At 38.3% G+C, this 19643-nt stretch overlaps 1 protein-coding gene across 5 annotated transcripts in view; it reads right to left on the bottom strand.

Annotated features, from left to right (window-relative positions):
- The window catches only part of RBKS (ribokinase), a 73706-nt gene that overhangs the window by 33514 nt on the left and 20549 nt on the right, over positions 1–19643 (bottom strand). For 4 of the 5 annotated variants that reach the window (XM_034060381.1, XM_034060379.1, XM_034060380.1 and 1 more), the window contains exons 3-6: positions 16137–16200; positions 13295–13357; positions 5807–5971; positions 1055–1146 (exon numbers count right to left, since the gene is read on the bottom strand). In XM_034060381.1, the coding sequence (XP_033916272.1) occupies positions 1055–1146; positions 5807–5971; positions 13295–13357; positions 16137–16200 (384 nt within the window). Of the gene's footprint in view, positions 1–1054; positions 1147–5806; positions 5972–13294; positions 13358–16136; positions 16201–18528; positions 18618–19643 lie in introns of all 5 variants that reach the window. The other variant, XM_031045332.2, reaches the window with a different exon arrangement.

Here is a 19643-nt window from a genome sequence, read left to right as displayed (position 1 = left end):
GACCTGAGAAGCTGTGGCATCCATCTCCCACATCATTATTTTGCTAATTCCTGAATGCTCTGAGGTATCTGAACTGGGCAGGCACATACTGAAACATCCCAGAATAAAATTCAGATGCCCATTTGGGTTACTTAGACTGACGTTTAAATGCTAGACTTGTGAACTGAGAACTTCTGATATGGTTTGTGATGGGTTTTAAAAGTGCTTTCAGAAGAGGGTAACAAGGAGAGCCAACCTTTTCTCTTAGCTCTTGCCCCTTATCTCCACAATGAACAAGGTAACATGTTCATTGCAGAAATCATGTTTGTTGGAGGTATCTTTAACTACGATCAAGGCATGGCTTCTATCCACTAGGTTACTTCTCCCACATTCCTGTTTATGTAAAGAAAGGGTGAGGGGAAGGAACACAGCATGCATAATGTTAATAAATAGGAAATTTAAACAAAGGCCTTATGAGATGAGTTTAATTTGTCTCTTGTGTGACAAAAATAATTTCCTTTGGGAGAAATAACACACTTGAATTAGAAAAGAGGGAGAAAGGGGGGGGGGGGGGGAAAAGGAAGATGGAAAACACAGTTGAAGGGCCAGAGAAACACATTCACTGAAAACAGAACTGACAGGAAAAGGCATATGAAGCTATTTGCCATCAAGTGCAGCATGTGTGCATCACCTCCTGGCAAGTGAGTTTAAAACTGTCAGAACACTGTGGCTAGCACATTCCTGCTAATCATATCAAGGGACTGCAGACAAGGACTAGGATCTATCTAAATATTTGCCACTCAGTGAAAACGTTTTAAAAATGTCCTTTTATGGATTTGTTTTAAGGACAAAACCTTCCCACTGCAAATGACTTAATTTTGAGTGCAATTTAAAGGTATTCCAGAATACTCCTCTCTGCTTGTTAAGCCAGGCAGCAAACTTGTTGCCTCCTAAGTCCTATGTGAAAGGAGCATGCCTCAGTTTTCCTGCTCCCTATGCTGCATTTCTGAGAAGAGAATCTCTCTGAAATCTTACTGCTCAAGGCTCCTTCTTTAACATGACGTATGACCATTACCTCAGTTTCATTGCAGCAGAAGATATCGGAATGGGTATAAAATTGTGGATCTAGGTCAGCAAGGGCTGGAGCTGGATTAAATAAAGTCTTTACTGGAAAAAAAAAGAAAGAAAGAAAAAGTCTAAATTTCTGGTGGTTTAGGTTCATAAACCATCACCTGAAACACCACTGAGTTTAATTCACAGCCCCCAATGCTTATTATTAACATTCAAATGACTCTTGGTTCCTGTAACCTCATTGTATAGAACTGCTAGAAGTTTTGTTTACTCTATTAAAGTTCCTTCTGATTTATGTGCAGGCACCTGTCATGATGGGAACACGACAGAAGAGTAACAGAAGAAGTAACCAAGAAATGACTAACTAAAAAAGGGGGGAAAGCATCAGCCAGCAATGCAATTTGTTTAACTGATGATGCTTCTTCCAGGATTTTAGTAAGTGTAGCTCTAGAGTGTTTTCAGTGTTGTTATCTGTACATGAAGCAACACGGGTATGGAGTAATGAAGGGCATGTCCAGACAAGGAATTAAACGTGCTTCTGAATGTGTTACCTAACTTGTTCAAACTGCCACATTATAAAACTGTAGTGTAGATGAGGCATTGCATGTTTTTAATATGCTATCTGGCAGAGCTAGACCTAAACTTAACACGTGGTAGAATATGTTAGTTAACCTAACTTTAAACTGTAGCCTAAGGCCCTGTGTAACAGCAGAAAAGGTTTGTCATGAGGACAGTGACTTACTCACTGCTAGCACAGGAAATCTTCTGCCTTGGTTTCTCACTTTGCCAATGTCATGATTAATACTTTTGTGTCTTAGCCACAAGGCCATCATTTTTATACAAAGCACACCCTCTCACATTAGAAAGATTCCTTATAGTAAGTAGGTGATCAGATCTTCCAAATTGGATGCCTATGTTTTCAGACTGTTTTAGACCCTATGCTATAGCAAATAATATTCAGACTATACAGAATCCCAGTTAATGCCCTAGAAGAGAAAGATGCACAGAGACCTGTGAAACCTGGGTACTGATGACTTCAGAAGATGACCTTTTTGATTAACACTCTGAAAGTCTTAGCCTTTGACTGTACAACTCTGGGTTGTTTCTCTACCTGCCTTGGTGAAACGAGTATTAAAGTGACATTTATTCAGAAGTCAGAAAATGCAAGGATTAGGATTTCCAATGAAATTTTAATTTGGCTCCCTTATATTATTACAATACAGTATGTATTATAATAAACTCTTTAATTATATGATCACATACCACTGAAAAACAGCATGTGATCACATAATTAAAGACTGCAACATAATACATATGCAGAAAGGATACAAATTAAGGTTTCACATGCAACCTTAACTCTTGCATTTCCTATTTTCTGAATTGCAACCCTAACAGAGTTTTTTAAAACACAAATATTTAAGGTATACTTTCCTAGGTAAAACAAACAAACAGCACATACTGGAAAACAAACTCTGTCAGGTGGTACCATACCAACGTATACATGGGTCAGGAGCACCACTGGAAGTGTTCCAACTTGGGTTTTAAGTAATACAGATGCATCATGAATAGTGTGTAATACATTACTATTAGCTTGCTCCCATATTTAATATCTGCTGAGCCAGGGGGAGATAGAGGAACCATACAATTCTCTTTCAGGCTGTGAAGAAGCACATAGCTTGTGAACAGGGAAATTTGTTTGGTCTCCCTGAGGAACACCAAATTACTTTTTGCCCAGTTCTTTCTCATCCTTTGCCAAGAATCCATACTCCTCTCCTAGCTTCCATTCTTTATGCCTCCTTACATAAGCACAATGCAATTTCACTCAACTTGTATCAGATAATAGCTCTTTATGCCCCTTCTCCTATGTTTTCTTTTTGACTCTTCCGGTACCCACAGCCTACTCCCTACCTCCATATTCCAATTTCTATTCAAATTCAACAAATCCTATTATCTATTCCAATTTTGTTCCTCTTTCAGTTTCTTTCTTCCTTCATCCTCTGCCACCCCCAAAATCAAGCAAATCCCTCCTACACTTCTCTTTGAAATCTACTCTCTGTCCCCAGCGTTCCTGTCCAGCTTTCCCTCTTCTGTATTCCAATCAAGGAAGCTCCTGTTCTGCATTTCCTGGGCCTGAAGAGATCTTCAGTAGTATAAAAGAAGTTACTTAAAACCAGATTCAGGAACTACACTGAAAGTCATGCTGCCCAAAGGGACAACTGCTTGCATGGACACACTCTCATGAGAAGCTAGCTGTGGAGCTCTAACAAGACTTTGTGGAAAGTAGTTATTTCTCAAAGGCAGATGATGCAGTAAAAATCATGCAGATTTCCATGCTATTGTAAAGGCTTTTCTTTGAAATAAAGCTCTTTTACTATCAGGACTTATGTAAATGTTAAGGTAGGCAATACTCATAATTTAAAAGGGGCTAGCCCTTTTAGCTGCTGTGCTTTGGCAGAAATTACAAGGAGTTTAACCACAGAAAAACAACTGATCTGAAAAATCACAGCCCAAGACTAAAAAGGTGAAGCACATGAAAAATAGATCCTTTACTTGCAGGTGGCACAGAACCTTACTAACTGAGGTTGCTTCCAGCCCATTCTTATATTCTCATATTAATACTACAGTATTAATAGGTGGGATGTTATCAGTCATCTTTTATAGAATCCTTCATTACAGAAGCCCCAAAACTGCTTTATAGACTTAGATAAACACTAACATTTTGCCCATCAATGAAGTGGTTCTCTTGGAAAAATCAGCAGCTTCACAACACATGGCCATTAAAGACCTAGAATTTTCCTGTCAGATTTCTACTACAATTCATACACACTTCATATCATTACTCACAATAAACCTTTTCCTTTCCTTCCTTTCCCTTCCTTTCATCTCTATATCTTTAACAATCTGTGCCATAATGAGAGGATATCAGAACATGAAATGTCCCTCTCTAGCTTACAGATCCAGGTGATGCTGAACAGAAGCCAAGGGTTCTTGCCTGTGTGTCCATTCTTTCTCCATCTTACTGTATTTTTTTCCTTAAGGATGAAGACAAATAAGCAAAAAAACCCCCAAACCCTTGAAACAGAGGTTTGAGGCATCTGGGTTTGCATCTGTTTTAAACAAAAATAGTCTAGTGCACTTCTTAAGATGCAGTACTGAATTATACATGAGGGTATTGCAGGCTAAAAGAAGGAAAATTGCAGGAACAATTTACAGTTGGCTAAGGATAGATTTTTACAGTGCTACAAACTCAGCTGTTTACTTCAATTTGACTGCACATGACATTTGAACATGTGTAGCCTATTGCTTTAAAGCAGAAGCAATCAAAGCTTTCTGGATACGAGAGCTGCACAGTGGTAGCAGACTGACAGCACAGAACTATAGCTGGCCTTCAATTAACTACTATCTTTTCTCGATATATTGTGCTGTCTACAGTTGCTAAATGCTCACATGTCAGTTCCATGTATCAGGTTTGGAGTTTTTAATTGCCTTGAAAAAAATCCCCTCTTCTGTCACAGACTGGCATTTTGCCATATGAGGGTGACAAAAGTGTGAAGCATCTTACCGGAGCTATGCATAGAGTTAGAAGTAGACAAAATAAGTCATGGATATTGACTCGTGACTCAACTATTGTGCATTAACCACTAGGTTAAGAATGCTTTTATCCATTTTCATAACACATAATGGAAAAATATAGTAAGTTCTGTTCCCCCCCTTTTATCTCAAGCATTTCAGGTGCTACTCAGTTTTCTGAAGTTTTTATTCAGATTTGCATGAACCCAGCTTTGATATTTCAAACAAAATAATTTTCCCCATGTACAGTTCTGTTTATAGAGGTTATGATGATTACCACCTCAGTTTCAGAGCCACTCTCCTCCAGCCTCACATCTGGTTCCATCTCTGACCTGCATCTCTATTCTCCCCCAGTCTTATCTTCTCGATAGACATGACCAACATACTTTTAATCTCATACAGATGTCTCACTAGCATAATTATTTACTTAGTGTTCAAACACTGGTAATTGTGCTTGAGTAACTGAAAGTATTACAGGCACTTAAACAAAAAAGCCATCGTGTTGGTAGTGAAACCCCATCCTGTTCAAGCAAAATGACAGTTTTCACTTACATACATACTATACTGAAGGAACAAGCACCTACATTTAAAAGTATAGCTCAGTAATGATTTACTAATAATTTCACAGACCATAACTGTCTATTCAATGGCAACATGTCAAGTCACTCTCTAAGAATGTTGGTTAAGAAGAAAAAGCTTTAAAGAGCTTTACTTCTATGCAGAAAACCACAGCCATACCTACTGCTATGCTGGGAGAACAAGGGCATAAGTCTGTTTTTGAGGTAATTTCATTCACTTCATTGTGTGTAGAACTTTACTTACTTGCATTCACTATCCTTGTTCTACTCTGGAGTAATACCAGTCAGGCCAATGGTTCCTGACCTAACAAGATTATACTGTATTTCTTCACAGCATGAAAATCAGAGGAAAAGCAGCACCAAACACACACAATTTGATTATAAGGGTATGGGGCGATTTGCCATGCAAGGTAAATATTGCAAAGCTTAAAAACTGAACTCACTTTTCATTGGCATAGCATGGATTTGTTGGCTATTGTTTCATTTCTAAATAAAACCAGTATGATAGAAAGCAGAATAGACCTCAAGATCTTTATTTAGAAAGCATGATAAAGAATAGTTTTCATGCCACACAAATGAGGGAGACAGAATAGCTTATGTTAAATTACCTCCATTGGCACGTGCCATTTTCAGAACTTCAAGAGAAACAGCAGGGGTTATTTCTAGCTGGCAAACAACCACTTTGGCTTTACAGATGACATCAGAAGCCTTCTTCAGATCTTCAGAATTTAAAAGCAGGTTGGCTCCTGGGACTATGACGATAACATTCTGTCCTAAAGAGAAGATATTGTGTATTTTACGTTAACATTTGCAATAAAGTACGTAAAACAATTCCCTGCTTTTCTACAATAAATTTCAGATGAGTGTTTCTATTTACTTTCCAAAAAATCTGCATTAAAAATGTATGCATTGATGACATTTTCAAGTGTTGGATACTTTTAAGACTCAGCTGGACAGCATAGAATCATAGAATAGTTAGGATTGGAAAGGACCTCAAGATCATCTAGTTCCAACCCCCCTGCCATGGGCATGCTGGGCCATCTTGTCTAGACTGTGTTTTTGCAAAGAAATGTTGGACCAGATGATCCTTGAGGTCTCTTCCAACCTGGTATTCTATGATTCTATAACATAACTGAAGATTTAAGAAGATAAAAAGATCATCAGACTAATGAACGATATACCACACAACAAATGCAGTATATATTCCATTGGGAAATGTCACATACGATCTTTCCCCAGACTTACTTTGGTGTTTTCTATGAATTCTAAAGATTCACTGTACATTCACTGTACTAGTCACAGTGGAGATGGGGGACATATCCTAAGGCTGGTATTTCATAGAATCCTAGGGACTCTATGGAAGGGACATCAAAGATCACCTATTTCGAACCCCCTGCCATGGGCAGGGACACCTTCCACTAGACCAGCTTGCTCAAAGCCCTGTTGAATCTGGCCTTGTTTTGTCTTCCCCTTTTAGTCAACAGTTTGTCAGCACTACTTTGTGTTTGAAAAATAGCCCCCAAGATCTTTCTTATTCAATCCAGCTTCATTTCCCTCCTCAAGAAAATAGAATGAAGCTATTACTTCTTGCGCACATAGCTGCCCTATCGCATTTTACACACCTCGTCAATACAGAGCACCAGGACGGCAGGGGACACAAATGATGGGGCAATTTACATTCTCCTAAATATGCCAGTAGCACTTGGAAAAGCGTCAATGTGATTATTGAGTTCATGTGCCAAAAATGCCATAAACATTTTGAATTTTCCCATCAGCTGGGAACAGAAGGCTATTTCCTACAGCTATGAAAATGATGCACATTCTTTAGATTTCAGAGCAGCAGGCTTGCTCCACTCACCTGTGACACTTCAAGTCAGGGCCCCTAACTATCATCACAACCAGAAGCAGCTAGTCACAAAAAGCCAGAGAGGTAAAATGTCTGTGTCTAAGCAAAGCTTTATCAGGAGTGAGTAAAGAAGGTGGGTGACACATTCTCCTGCAGTTAGAGCTGGCCAGCAGAATGGTCTAAGCAAAACTACAGGTGCGGAAGCACAGCAGTATCTCAAAGCACATGAAAGATCCTTTTAATTCTTGTAGTTTGTTTTACAGCTAGGTGAGGAGGGTCATTTACGTAGGTTCCAAATATCCTTTTGTTTTCCTCCAGACACGCAAGTTGCCTTCTTTTATTGCAGTTTCTTTCTTTCATTGTATTTTTAATCTCTGTTACAACACCCAGAGACCTTCAGGCATAAGAGCCTTCAAATTAAAATTTATTGTTAATCACTCAGGTATTAAATTCAATAAGTCAGTTGTTCCTTGATTTACAGGCTCAGCCCGCCCCCGCTGCAGATTCCTTTAAGGACTGCCAATCATTAAAGGCTACCAATTCTGTAATGAACTGAATTACTCTGTAAATAAATATTTATGTTTTTAAATACATTATTTTTGTTGAATGCGACTTCAAAGTCCTTTGAATGAGAAATGTGCAAAGCTTGTCTCCGTAAATATGTTCTGAAGAGAAAGCAGGACAATGGAAAGAATAATATAGTGATCTCAGAGGGAGGGGCCCAAGCTTTCCAAAGCAATTCTGCTGTCAATGGTTTGGTACAGAACAGCTGCATATGAAAAGCAAAACCTCAGCATTTAAAGCCAACGCCCTGCTTTTCAACAGACAATGATGGGCATCTCGGACAAAAAAAAGAGAAAGAAAAAGCCTTCTGCAACAAGTAAATGCTACCAAAGACATCTGAACCCCGTAAAGGGAACATTCAAAGGCAAGTTGCATCTTATTTTGAAAGCTTATAGGGTGCAGTAGTGCAAACAGTAAAAGGCAGGAAAGCAGTGGACAAAACCACATTTCATTTCTGCTTGGACTCTGTGCTACCTAGAATCTCAGACTCTATCCACATGTCTTGCTGCATTATCTTGCTGAACTATTTAGCTGTACTGACATGTATATTATTATTAGACTTTAGAGCTAATGGCCCAAGGCAATAAGGAAAGGCTGTTTGCTTAAACCCATATGTGCAAATTCAAGGTAGACCATGCTGTACTGGATCACAGTCAGAAGCTTTTCTGTGCAACTACAGAAGGTCAGAGACTTAAAGTCTCCTTTCAAACCTGCCAGGGAAATGCAGCACCTACTGCGATACAACAGTCCCGATGGGCTTCACCCAAGCTGGAGGGAAGTAGCCACATTCTGTTCTTAGCTACATACACCACACTAGCTGTGAACGACAGCCCTCACCACAAGCTTACACCAGTGTGCATGAAAGCAGAATGTGGACCCATGCACTCATAATTAATACCAGGATTTTGTATTACCAGCAACCATTTTGTTGAAAGCAATTACTTCTTGCCAGGGAAATCAGATGGGAAATTGGCACCGGGGACAACCGAGTTAAAGACAGATGGCAAAGAGGGGTGGGATTCATCTTGTCCAACATTGACTAATTTTTAAAGTTTAAGAGAAAAATCCTACTACTACTACTACTGTCCAGAAATGCCTATGCACTTCTGTTAACTCTAGGGGAAGCCTTAAGCCATACACCTCATTTTGAAGCAGCTCAAGCGAGGTTAAATGTTACCCACACTAAGAATGAAAAAATAAACTCACTGCATTGCCATTAATTCTAAAAGATCTTTACTTAGACTAAAAATTCACACTTTTAATGGGAGCATCTATATAATTTTAAGTTTTGCAGACATCAGCTGGAATATTAAGGGCCGCATTCACAGTTGCTATAAGCTAGAACAGCTAAATGAAGCTGATAAGCTTGTGGAAGCTTACACCAGATGGGGAATGGGTCCAATGAATACTCTAAACAGTGTGAATGCTGTCCCCAGTTGGGCTTCTAAACCTGCTACTGTCACTTCTTAGAAAGGTGGGTAACCCAAACTAGATTTCTTTTACAAGTGACATTTTATAGATGCCACTAGATGAGAAGTGCCAGCGGAAAAATCAAAGCCAAACCATACACAACACAGTGCAATAACCATCACTTTTTAATATGAATGGTGAGCTAAAAGCCATCAGTAGTGCTTAGAACTCCCCAAAATCTCAAACAATGCAATTGTAACAATAGCTGTGGAGCTTCTGCATAATAATAAGGAAGTAAATAAATAAAGGTGATGTTTGTGACCAGAAAATAATGTTACATGAAAAACGTTTGCTGCCAAATCACATGGTTCATGAATATGAGGGCAAGTTCTGGGTGTGTCATGGTATAATTTTGATGCAATTACTGGTAGAAGCATTGTGCAGTCTCCTACACAAAACATTTAAGTTAATGAGGAATGTCAATACATAGTTATCCTATAAAAAATCAGGTGACATTTCTTCATGACCCTGAAGATTCAAAACAAAGATTTTCTCTTTGGAAATTATAATTCAAACAAGCTGGCATATGTATTCTACATTTGCCCTGTTTATTTAGCCTTATCTCAATATATATTTTGAATGGGTTTATACTGGTAGTGTTTTGGTATTGAAGTTATACTAACCTACAAAATAATGCCTATTTACCATTCATGAATCATTAATAACTTTATAGTAAAGTCAGCACAATGCCTATCTCAAGTGAGGGTTATCTCACAGTGTTCTGTGTAGGTGAGCTCTAAGTTCTAACTTGTAATAATCAAGAACACTTTAATCATGACCCACCAACCTCTGTTGTCCTTCCATTTAATTTTTGCTATGAACACTGAAGTTGTCAGACCAGTCCAAACTGTTGGTCCAGCCAGGCCAGCTTAATGGCACTGTCAACACTCAGTACTAGATATAGACAAAGCTGCAACAAACTTCAGAGGTGATCATGTAAAATATTACCCATAAAGAGGTTTTTTTTCCCCTGCAAGTATATGTAAAAGTGCAACACTTCATGGTGTTCTTACCACTCAATAGCACACTGTTAGCAGAAGGTGTGCTAAGTGACAGAGCTAGCGGAAAGGTGGCAGGCTGAAAGGAGAAACAAAAGCTGGGGTTCAAAGTGATGTGATGCACTTCAAAGAGGATGTGTTAAGAAAAGCAGTCAGATGTACCAGCTTTTCTCCTTAAGAGAGAAAGTACAGGTTCAAAGTGTACAGGGTCCTGGTAAACTGAAGCTTGTGTTTAGTCAAAATCTACCTGAACAGGGAATTGCATAAAAGAGAACAACTGAAAGGAACACGAGGTCCCAGAAAGATTTCTGCACAGAATTCTGAGACCAGTCCAGAGGGAACCTTCACAGTGCCTCTGGGCTGCATATTTTCCAGTGCAGCATTATAAACTCATTATACCTCTCTCCACTATTTTGCATTAAAGCAGCAATTTAACCTCTCTTTTATTGAAATTATACTGCCTTGTCCCAGAATACAACACAACTTTGAGAATATCAGATGTGCCTGATAACTGCCAAATTTTTAGTACTTTGCCATTTACAATAATGGGTGAGTTATAGCTGTGCAACTCAGTAACCAGCAAAAACCTTCCCAGAAATTGAGCAGCACTGGCTAGACAGATGCAGGTAACATCAGGCAAAGTTTATTTCAGAGCCTCCCCTGACTCTGCTCTCTACAGCTTTCTTTTCCTCTGCATCCACTCATCCATCATTGTCTGCTCCCTCTACTTGAGTATCTCTCCTACTTCTGCCTGTAATTTTATTCAGTTGATTGGAGTTGGCATTTTTCTCATGTATCAGTACTTGTAAAGAACTGGTAAACTGTAAGTGTGGGTTAGGTGTGTGAAAATACAGCAATTAAAACTTGGCCATTTAAAGAGATGCTACCTATGTTTTTTTGTTTGTCCTTCATTGTCTTCACACAAAACACCACCACCATCCCCAACTTCAGATGCTTCCCTTTTAGGTATAATTTGAACTAGCACAAACTACTTTACATCAGTGCATTGAATACTGTGGTGTTTCAGCTATGCCAGCACAACTACTGTGGTAAAACATACACGCGTAGACAAGCCCTCTGAAAAGTGCTGTAAAACCTGTTTAAGTCAAATCAGCCAGGTTTCTACAGGGAAAAAAAAAAGAAAGAAAAAAAGATGACTCTTGCAACAGCAAAGCACAACATTATTGTTATTTTATTGCAATTTACGCAATTCAAGGACCAGATGGTGTTAGAGAGAAGCTACAACCAGAACCATTACCAATTATGTGCTGCTTTGTAGCATAGTTCTGACCAGGTTTGCTCTTCTACTAGATTTTGAATGAAATCTGAGGCCAGTGGTAACTTAATTAAGGATGTTTTCAGTTTCTCAAAGAAAGAAACTACATAACATTGTGCATTATTCATCTTACTATGTGAATCACAAGATTTGTCACAGACCCTTTGACACTAACATGTAAGAGCCTACTGTGAACTTGTGCCACTCAACAGTCAGTTTCCATTCCTGACGTTTATAAAGGTTTTAGATGGTTTTGTTCATTAGCCTCCAGAAAGATTCATGGTATTATAATTTTAAGAGGTCATCCTCTGTTCATTCAGGTTTAGACCACGTCTGTCTTAGCTGGCTATGCATGTGGATCTGGAAGTAGTAAGACTGCTCCTTGCTCAGCTATTCTGCACAGCAAAACTTGTGCAAATCATGGTTACATGTACTGAACGGTGAGGTCTGGGAGCATGCTACTTTATTCTCACAATCTCTCCTATTTACAATGGCAAGAGTAGTGACTCCATGGGGTATAAGAGAGATCTTAAGAGTTACTGTGGTAATTTACCTGGTGATGTAAACCAAGAGAAGGGGGTGGAAATAAGAGGCAGGTATCCAGTTTATTCCATGTATTAGAGCTACCTTATTTCTGAATTAGAGCTGTCATGCAAGGCTTTGATTAATCTTACTTACAGAAAATTAAACTGACATCTCCAACTAATTTGCCTAATTTTCTGAATGTTCCTGTGTAGACTTGCCTTTAGTCACAGCTCCTTCCCAGGTCTGCTCTTGGAGTGAACAGTCATGTTTCCTTTCCCATTTTGAGCTGTAGCCCAGTGTACTACCATCAGGTTACAAAGCTTGTTAAATCAACATGTAGCTAAACTATGGTAACTGTTCAAATGAAAGCCTTCAGCTGAACTTAAAGTAAATTAATCCATCCAATCACACTTAATTTGTTATGTTTGCATAACAGTTATCGGTCTCCTGAGCTCTACATTTTGATCCAAACACAAATACTTCTCCTAAGAGCTCTCAACAGCACAACTTGCTTGAGGAACAGATAGAAAGTTTTCAGAGGATAATTTAGCAATCTTGAAGAAGAATATGAAAACAAGACAAATTTTCTTTTCTTCTCCCCCTGCAATATGAGAGCAAAGGCACAGGCTAAGGAAAATAAACAAAGAAAAAACAGATATGCCATTTCAATGTTTATGCATCACTGCAGATGTAACTTGGGATCAAGAATTGTAGTAATATTACAAGATCAACATAAATATTTTTACTAATATTAAGGACAATTCCTTTTCCTTATTCAAGGCCTAATGACTCAGTGTGCTGATGAGGGAAACCCTTTCCCCACAGGACACGAGGAAATGGAAATGGCCTCAAGTTGCATCAGCGAGGGAAGGTTTAGATTGCACACTAGGAAAAATTTCTTCACCAAAAAGGTTGTCAAGAGTTGGAAAGGGCTAAAATAGGGAAGTGGCTGAGTCACCATCCCTGGAGCTATTTAAAAGACCTGTAGATGTGGTGCTCAGGGACATGGTTTAGTGGTGGACTTGGCAGCGCTAGGTGAACGGTTAGACTCAATGACCCTAAAGGGTCTTTTTCAACCTAAATTATTCAATGATTCTACAGTAAAAGTGGAAAAGAAGAGCTTTAACCTTCTGCTACACCATGTGCTCTGGCCAATGTAAAACTAGATAGATCAGCTGGGTGATTGAATTATAGCAGTCACACTGTTAATCTAAGTATTTGAATTCTGCCACTTTTAGGCACCTCACCCTACAACATTGTCTGAAATAGAAGGAAGTTCCAAAAAGTATGAATAAAATCTTGAAAAAATTAAAGATGTAGGAAAAAGTAATTCCACAATTAACAGTGATAAGGCAAAGGTTTCTTTAATGGCTGCAGAGGCAGAACAAAGAGGACAATTCAGAGTAGAAATATGTACCTTCACTGTCGACAATTATTGAAGCAGTTCCAGTAGCAGCATCTGCAGTCTGACCTACAAATGCTAAGAAAGGGAAAAGTTACAGCATGCATTAGTTCAATACATTACTTTCAACCAATAGCATGTGATGCAGTTTAATTGAATTAAATCTAAAATGAACCCATAACCTCCAGTAATTTAAAAATGCTAATTACTCTTTCATGTGCAACAATGCCAGAGAAGCTAACAACAACAAAAAGTGTTAATTTACACCCACAAAACAGAAATGCGAGTCCAACATTCTTTAATTTGGCTACATCTCTGCTTTAGAAAAAGCATGTTATTTATACAGCCTTCTCAGGCACTCTACTCCTACGTGGAAGTATTTCTTTTATCCAATGAAACAAAAGAGTCAAGGCTGGAGAAAACAAAAATATTAAAACAACACAGCATTTAATTCTGTGTAGATTTGCATTTCAGCTGTAATATTAACATGTGCTATAAAAGCAGTGGTGAGGCTATGTTTCCTCTTTGGATTATTATTCAGCTAAATTAACTAGAAGTGAGGCTGGCAGCACTGTCTGTTATATAGAGTGTTCCATGTTTACTACTATAAGAACCTGTTTTCAGCCGTCAGCAAATTTGTCAAATATTAAACAGTGGTACGAAACTTTCCATGATAGGTGGAGGGTTTTTAGGGAGAACTGTAGTAGAAAACTGTCAAAATGAGTTGTTTCTCCCTCAAAAAACCAACCCCTGTATTTGAGAAAAATCTACTATTTGAGGCAAATATTGGTGACCTTCTTTCTAAGGAGCTCTCGTGCTCTAGCATTTTAGAACATGGACTCGATGCTAGGCAGAAGTTGGCTTCTTTCTTAAGATGTGCCTTTTGCAGCTGATTTTAAAATCTGCTCAAATTTGAACAAGGGTGAAAAATACACATAACATCAAGCCCATTCAGGTTTGCTAAAGTATTCCAGGTACTTGCCCTGGAGGTATCCTTATCTAGCTCAGAGCTACAGGGCTCAGAGCAGATCTTTCTTTGCTTCTCTTCACCATGAGTTAGGTCTGCACACTAGCATTGAAAACTTGTGTCTCCTGTGCTCACAGTGCTCTTCCTGCAGGAAATAAGCAGCATGAGCTGCATGCTGCCCAGTTTACATCAGTAAAGGTCTAAATGGTCTGAGCAGCACTGGTAGCTGATTGTTGTGGAAGTTGTGGAAGACAAGAAGACTGGGAAAAGAAAACTGAGAAATGGTTTGAAATTTGAAAGAAAAGGGTAAGATGATACATTAGGAACAGAAAACTGATGCAAAGAAGACATACAACAGGGATCCAGGATATGAAATTTGGCAGAACTGTCATTACAGAAAGGATTTTTATGCAGTAACCGGTATCTTTATGTATAACAACAGGGATAGGCTAGACAAGAATGAAACTGAGATGGAAAGACAGTGACTGAAGTACGACAGTCCTAAGCAAAAAGGTCTATGAACACCGAATCACCCCTGCCTGCAAATCCTGGAATGCAAGTTGGGATCCTGGACCAGCATCACCAGCACTACAGCCTGTCTTCCTCCAGGGCTGATCAACATAGGGGGTGACTAACACCATTCTGGGACATTTTTAACTCCATCAGCAGAAATTGGTAACTTGGACCTAAAACTTCCAACCCTTCAGTTGATCTCTCTAGGTATCAATAAAGTGCAACGTGATGGAATTTCTGATTTCTCTTTCTGATTTTTTTCTTTTGCTGCTATTAAGACTATTCAAAAATCTATGTTAAGTTTGCAAGAGCAATCACTTAAATCAGAAAACATAAAATTTAAGGTTCCTAGTGGAATATACATTTTCATTAAGTGCTATGTATTATAATAGCTTTATTTACATGATCAAAGTCTTTATTCATGAGGTAGGCATGCTTTGGATAGATTTATGACTGTACATTAACAGACATTATTTTTATGGTATCCTTGCTTGGTTTCTTGCATAAGTTGAAAGACACACAATGAATAAACCTGTATGTACACTGGTGAAATATTTAGATGCTGTACTGATAAGCCTAATAAAAAAGCCCACAAAATGCTGATAGTTCTGTCTTTACAGCAGCATTTGAATGCAGTAAATGAAGCTTGTGGCTGAACATTAAGCAGAAAAGATAAACAGAATATTGAATTGCCACTTAATGATTGTATCTGCCCATCCTTGTCCACCCTGAAGGAGACGAGTCATGCAGACAAAAATGTGATAATGTAGGCCAGCAGCACACAATAATACATTTACATAAGAGAATTAGGCTTACAAAGATGCAAAGATATCTAGAATATTGCAAATGTTTAATTTTCCCTTTTCTCCGAAAGCTTTTAACATTGATTTTTGTGTGTATGTGTGTTAACAAACATCGGTTGCAGTCTCTGAAATGACTGCATGTGTCATTTCACAGAATAGAGGTGAGATGCACTGAGTTGACAAATGCATTTCCACTCTATCCTTCTGTTCCCAACACGAAATTCAGAATGAATAATCAGACTGGCATTTTCAATTTCTCACAGGCATTACAATCATTAATGCCAGCCTAAACAATTGTGTATCTCCAAGGTATCTTCAGGTGAATTCCACTGATGTAATCAGCTGAGATTTAGAGGTAATAACACTGTATTTTAGTTTTAGTGGTACAGCTGATTTCAGAAGTCCCCATAATTCTCACTCATATTCATTCATTCTTGCCAGTTGTGTCAAAATAATTATTCATAGTTCTGAATGGCAAAACACATCAAATAAGGCAATAAAATAAGAAATTCTCCACTGCCAGATTTTAAAGCTTAAAAAGCTTATATAAGGTTTCATTAAAATAAAATTTTACCTGTAGAAATACCATTCTTCTTCAAATTTTCAACATAATCATTGCCAAAGGAGTCCTTCCCAACCTATACAAAAGACAAAAGGATAGGTTTTCTCTACAGAAAGGTGAGAGGATAGATAGATCATCTTTACACAACAGAACCCTCTACTGTAATCTGAATGTAATACTTTCTGTTTTGTAGCACTTTGCCTTATTAACAAACAAATAATAACCTAATAAATAATAGCAAAAATGTATTAATAGTATTAATAAACAGTAAGAATGGTGTTCTGCAGCTTCCCCTCCTGTATCACAAAACTGCCCTGTACAACAATGTTGCTATATTAAAGTTTTATTCTCTTAATACCACCTGGCACTGAAGCATTCTGGGGACTGTAAAATCTGGAAGAGTACTGAATTATTCAGCTTCTAATTGAAAGCATTTATAGTAACTCCTGTGTCCTTTTTAATTGCATTTCATGTTTTGAATTTTCTACCTCAAGTTTCCTCAGTGGAAAAATACCAAACTGTCCTTGTAGGACAAAAAGGGACGATAAATACAGCATTGGTGATTTCTGTGATTCTCAGCACTAAATGTACTGTTTACAAATTCAGTATTTTTTGTTTGCTTTATCCAGCAACAGCAGATTGAGCTGGGAAGTCAAGCTATGCTCTATTGTTTTTCTAACAGCAAGTTAAAGAGTTTGTAATTTCAGCTCCACTAATCCTTTCAGCTGAACAGAATTTGGCTTGCTGGTTATTCAGACTAACAATTTTTTTTGGGTAACATTACACAAGCTGAACAAAGGAGATGAGGTATGTGGAGGAAAAAATGGTGTAACTTGCCTAACGTCAAAACAACACTTAAAATATATTTAGAAAGCCAACGTAGCTTTAAATTCACTACTTTTAGGCTACGTCTTCAGCATGCACAATGTGTGCTCCCACTTCCAAGGTTAACTTTTGTATCTGGGTGGTATCAAAAGCTGACCAGTACTACAGGAAGTATTTTTGCATGAGAAAACATCTTTCAGATTAGAAGCTAAATCAAGATCCTGGGCACAGTCTGAACAGTGAAGGAAGTACATGGGAAGTCCTAACTAATGACCCAGCTTCTCATAAAACAGCTCGAAACAGCTAATGGTATATTTAAGTTACTGGAAGCACAGAGCAGTTGCACCTATTGGCTGCTATTAGAAATTTGTCTATTCATGAGCTCAGTACTTTAGAAAGCTCAGAGAAGCCCTGAGTGCTAGCTAGTGATCACAGCAATCAAACCCTGAGATTCAGAATTGTATAATTTAAAGTGTCGTGGACAGAGGATTCTTCCCCCACATGTCCTATTGCACAACCTTGTTTTGAAACATACTTTCATTTCCTACAATCTCTATAAGAGATTTTTCTAAAGTATTATTAGGGGTGGTCCTGATCTTTTACCAGATGAGGACAGCAATTTAAGTCAAAACAGTCTAAGCAGACAGAACATTCCTCTAGTACATGGAAAAAAGAATCCAACCAACAACATTTCCTTGGGTCACCGTGTTATTCATTGTTTGCACATTAGAGTATTTCTGTATCTCTGACTACTCCCAGTTTGCCAGACAGGGCGGGTTGTCAGAAGCTGCATCTTCTGACTGCTTCAGGCTGGATGACTGCAGCCATCTGTGATTTCAACCTGAGCTGTGCTCACCTCTGCAGCCTAACAGCTGTCCGACTGGAATGCATTCTGCCTGATAGTATCACCTTCTCCCTGCCTTGCTGCTCCAGAGCTTCTACAACAAATCTTAGGATTTGCTCAGTTATTTCAAAAACAAACTATTTCATAATGATTTTCCAAAGCTCAACTGAAACTTCCTTCCTTCAGCTCTGGGTCCTACATAACTGACAGGCATCCCATATTGTTCAAATGTCATAACAACTGAGATCAGCCGTGGTACTTTTGCTCACAGCAAGACACTGCAGTGCTGGAGGGAAGCCCTTGAAGGAGTCTCCATGGAGGTCCTTTTCCTCTGGAAATCTTTTTACATGCTAGTTCATCAGTATCTAACCCAGTTAATCCTACTGTGTTTGAAGGGCTATCTTTCCATTCAGGCTTTACCCCCAAGGAAGAGAGAGTATTGGGCATAAGACTCATTTTAGATTAAAGACATATTTACTGACCATGTCAAATTATGTAACATTGTTTTAAATATTTCTGCTTTTGCACAGTCCTTGCTAGATGGACTATTGGATAAACAAAAAATAAATGTCTTGGTTTGTTGACCACAGAACATTGCATGTGCTGAAATAGCATTTCTTCTTTCTTGAGTCCTTAACAACAAGCTGTTTGTACAAGCATTATGGTCACATAGTTTGCATATTAGAACAAGTGGAATTACATCAGTATTTTTCAGTCTGCTTTTTTCCTGCTCACCATCATGTTTTCCATGTGGAGCTAAGGGACCTGGCTGGCATCACAGAAGCTAAAATTCTAGCAGCTGAGAGAATCAAACTCCTCTGTACCTGTAAATTAATTGCAATAAAATCATGTTTGTTTAATCTGTTCTACATGCTCTTTCTTCTTCATTAGGGAATTAAACAAGTACTAAAGACTAGTATAAGACAATAATACAAAAGGAAAAAACAGTTGATGTTATCCATCATATTCTGGGCTGCATATATATTCTGGGCTGAATATAGCTATGTTCTTACAATGAAGTGAATAAATAAAGTGTTTAAGTAGAATTTAGTATGTGCAGTATCAGGCTAGTGACATCTATGTCCAGTGAGGAGGATTCTAAATTGTTTGTCAGAAGTAAACCAGGACTTTTTTCAGTACACACAATGCCTTTCAGACCAACATCCCTCCACCATCTTAATCCAGGAAGCTTAACTGATTTTTTAGTAATGGCCACTAGAAAAGAAACAAACAAAAAAACCCACCCAAAACACCCCAAAAAAAAAACCCAAACGAAAAACCAGAACATGTTTGGGACTCAGGAATTTCTCAAGACCACTGTGCATTTTTCAGTACTGCAACAGGTTTCTTGCATGAACAAAGAGCAATTAATTTATTTGCTTGCTTCCTTTAATTCCCTTATGGTAATTCTTTATTTTTCTCTGAACAACTGTCTTTGTCTTTTTGAAGGGCAAGTTTTCCATCAATATGTTGTTTTACTGTACTGAGCAAATTGAGGAGGCGAATTTCAGACTGATACTGTGATACATACTGATAATCCAGAGTAACAGTGGCCACTTGCAGAGACATCCAAGCAGACCACTGTTTGCATTTCTACTACTCAGACTCTGTATTTGATTTTACATTAAAATTCACAGCATTCTGTGGCATCTCTAGTCAGAACTGTAAGCCATTCTAAAACTCCCTCTTCTCTCAAACCCTCATCAAATAGTCACTGGCTCTCTTTTGTGTTTTAAAGCTCTCAAGTATAAAGAGTGCCTTGTCATTTGATTTGAGACGTCTGCTGCTACTCTTGCTCAGGACATCCTCTGTCTAAATTACAGTCTTTGTAAGAGGATGCCACACTCCAG

This window comes from Melopsittacus undulatus, chromosome 3 (genome assembly GCF_012275295.1).
Source record: "Melopsittacus undulatus isolate bMelUnd1 chromosome 3, bMelUnd1.mat.Z, whole genome shotgun sequence".
NCBI classification, from domain to species: Eukaryota; Metazoa; Chordata; class Aves; order Psittaciformes; family Psittaculidae; genus Melopsittacus; species Melopsittacus undulatus.
Note: the sequence above shows the minus strand (reverse complement) of the source record. Positions and strands in the feature narration are given on the sequence as shown.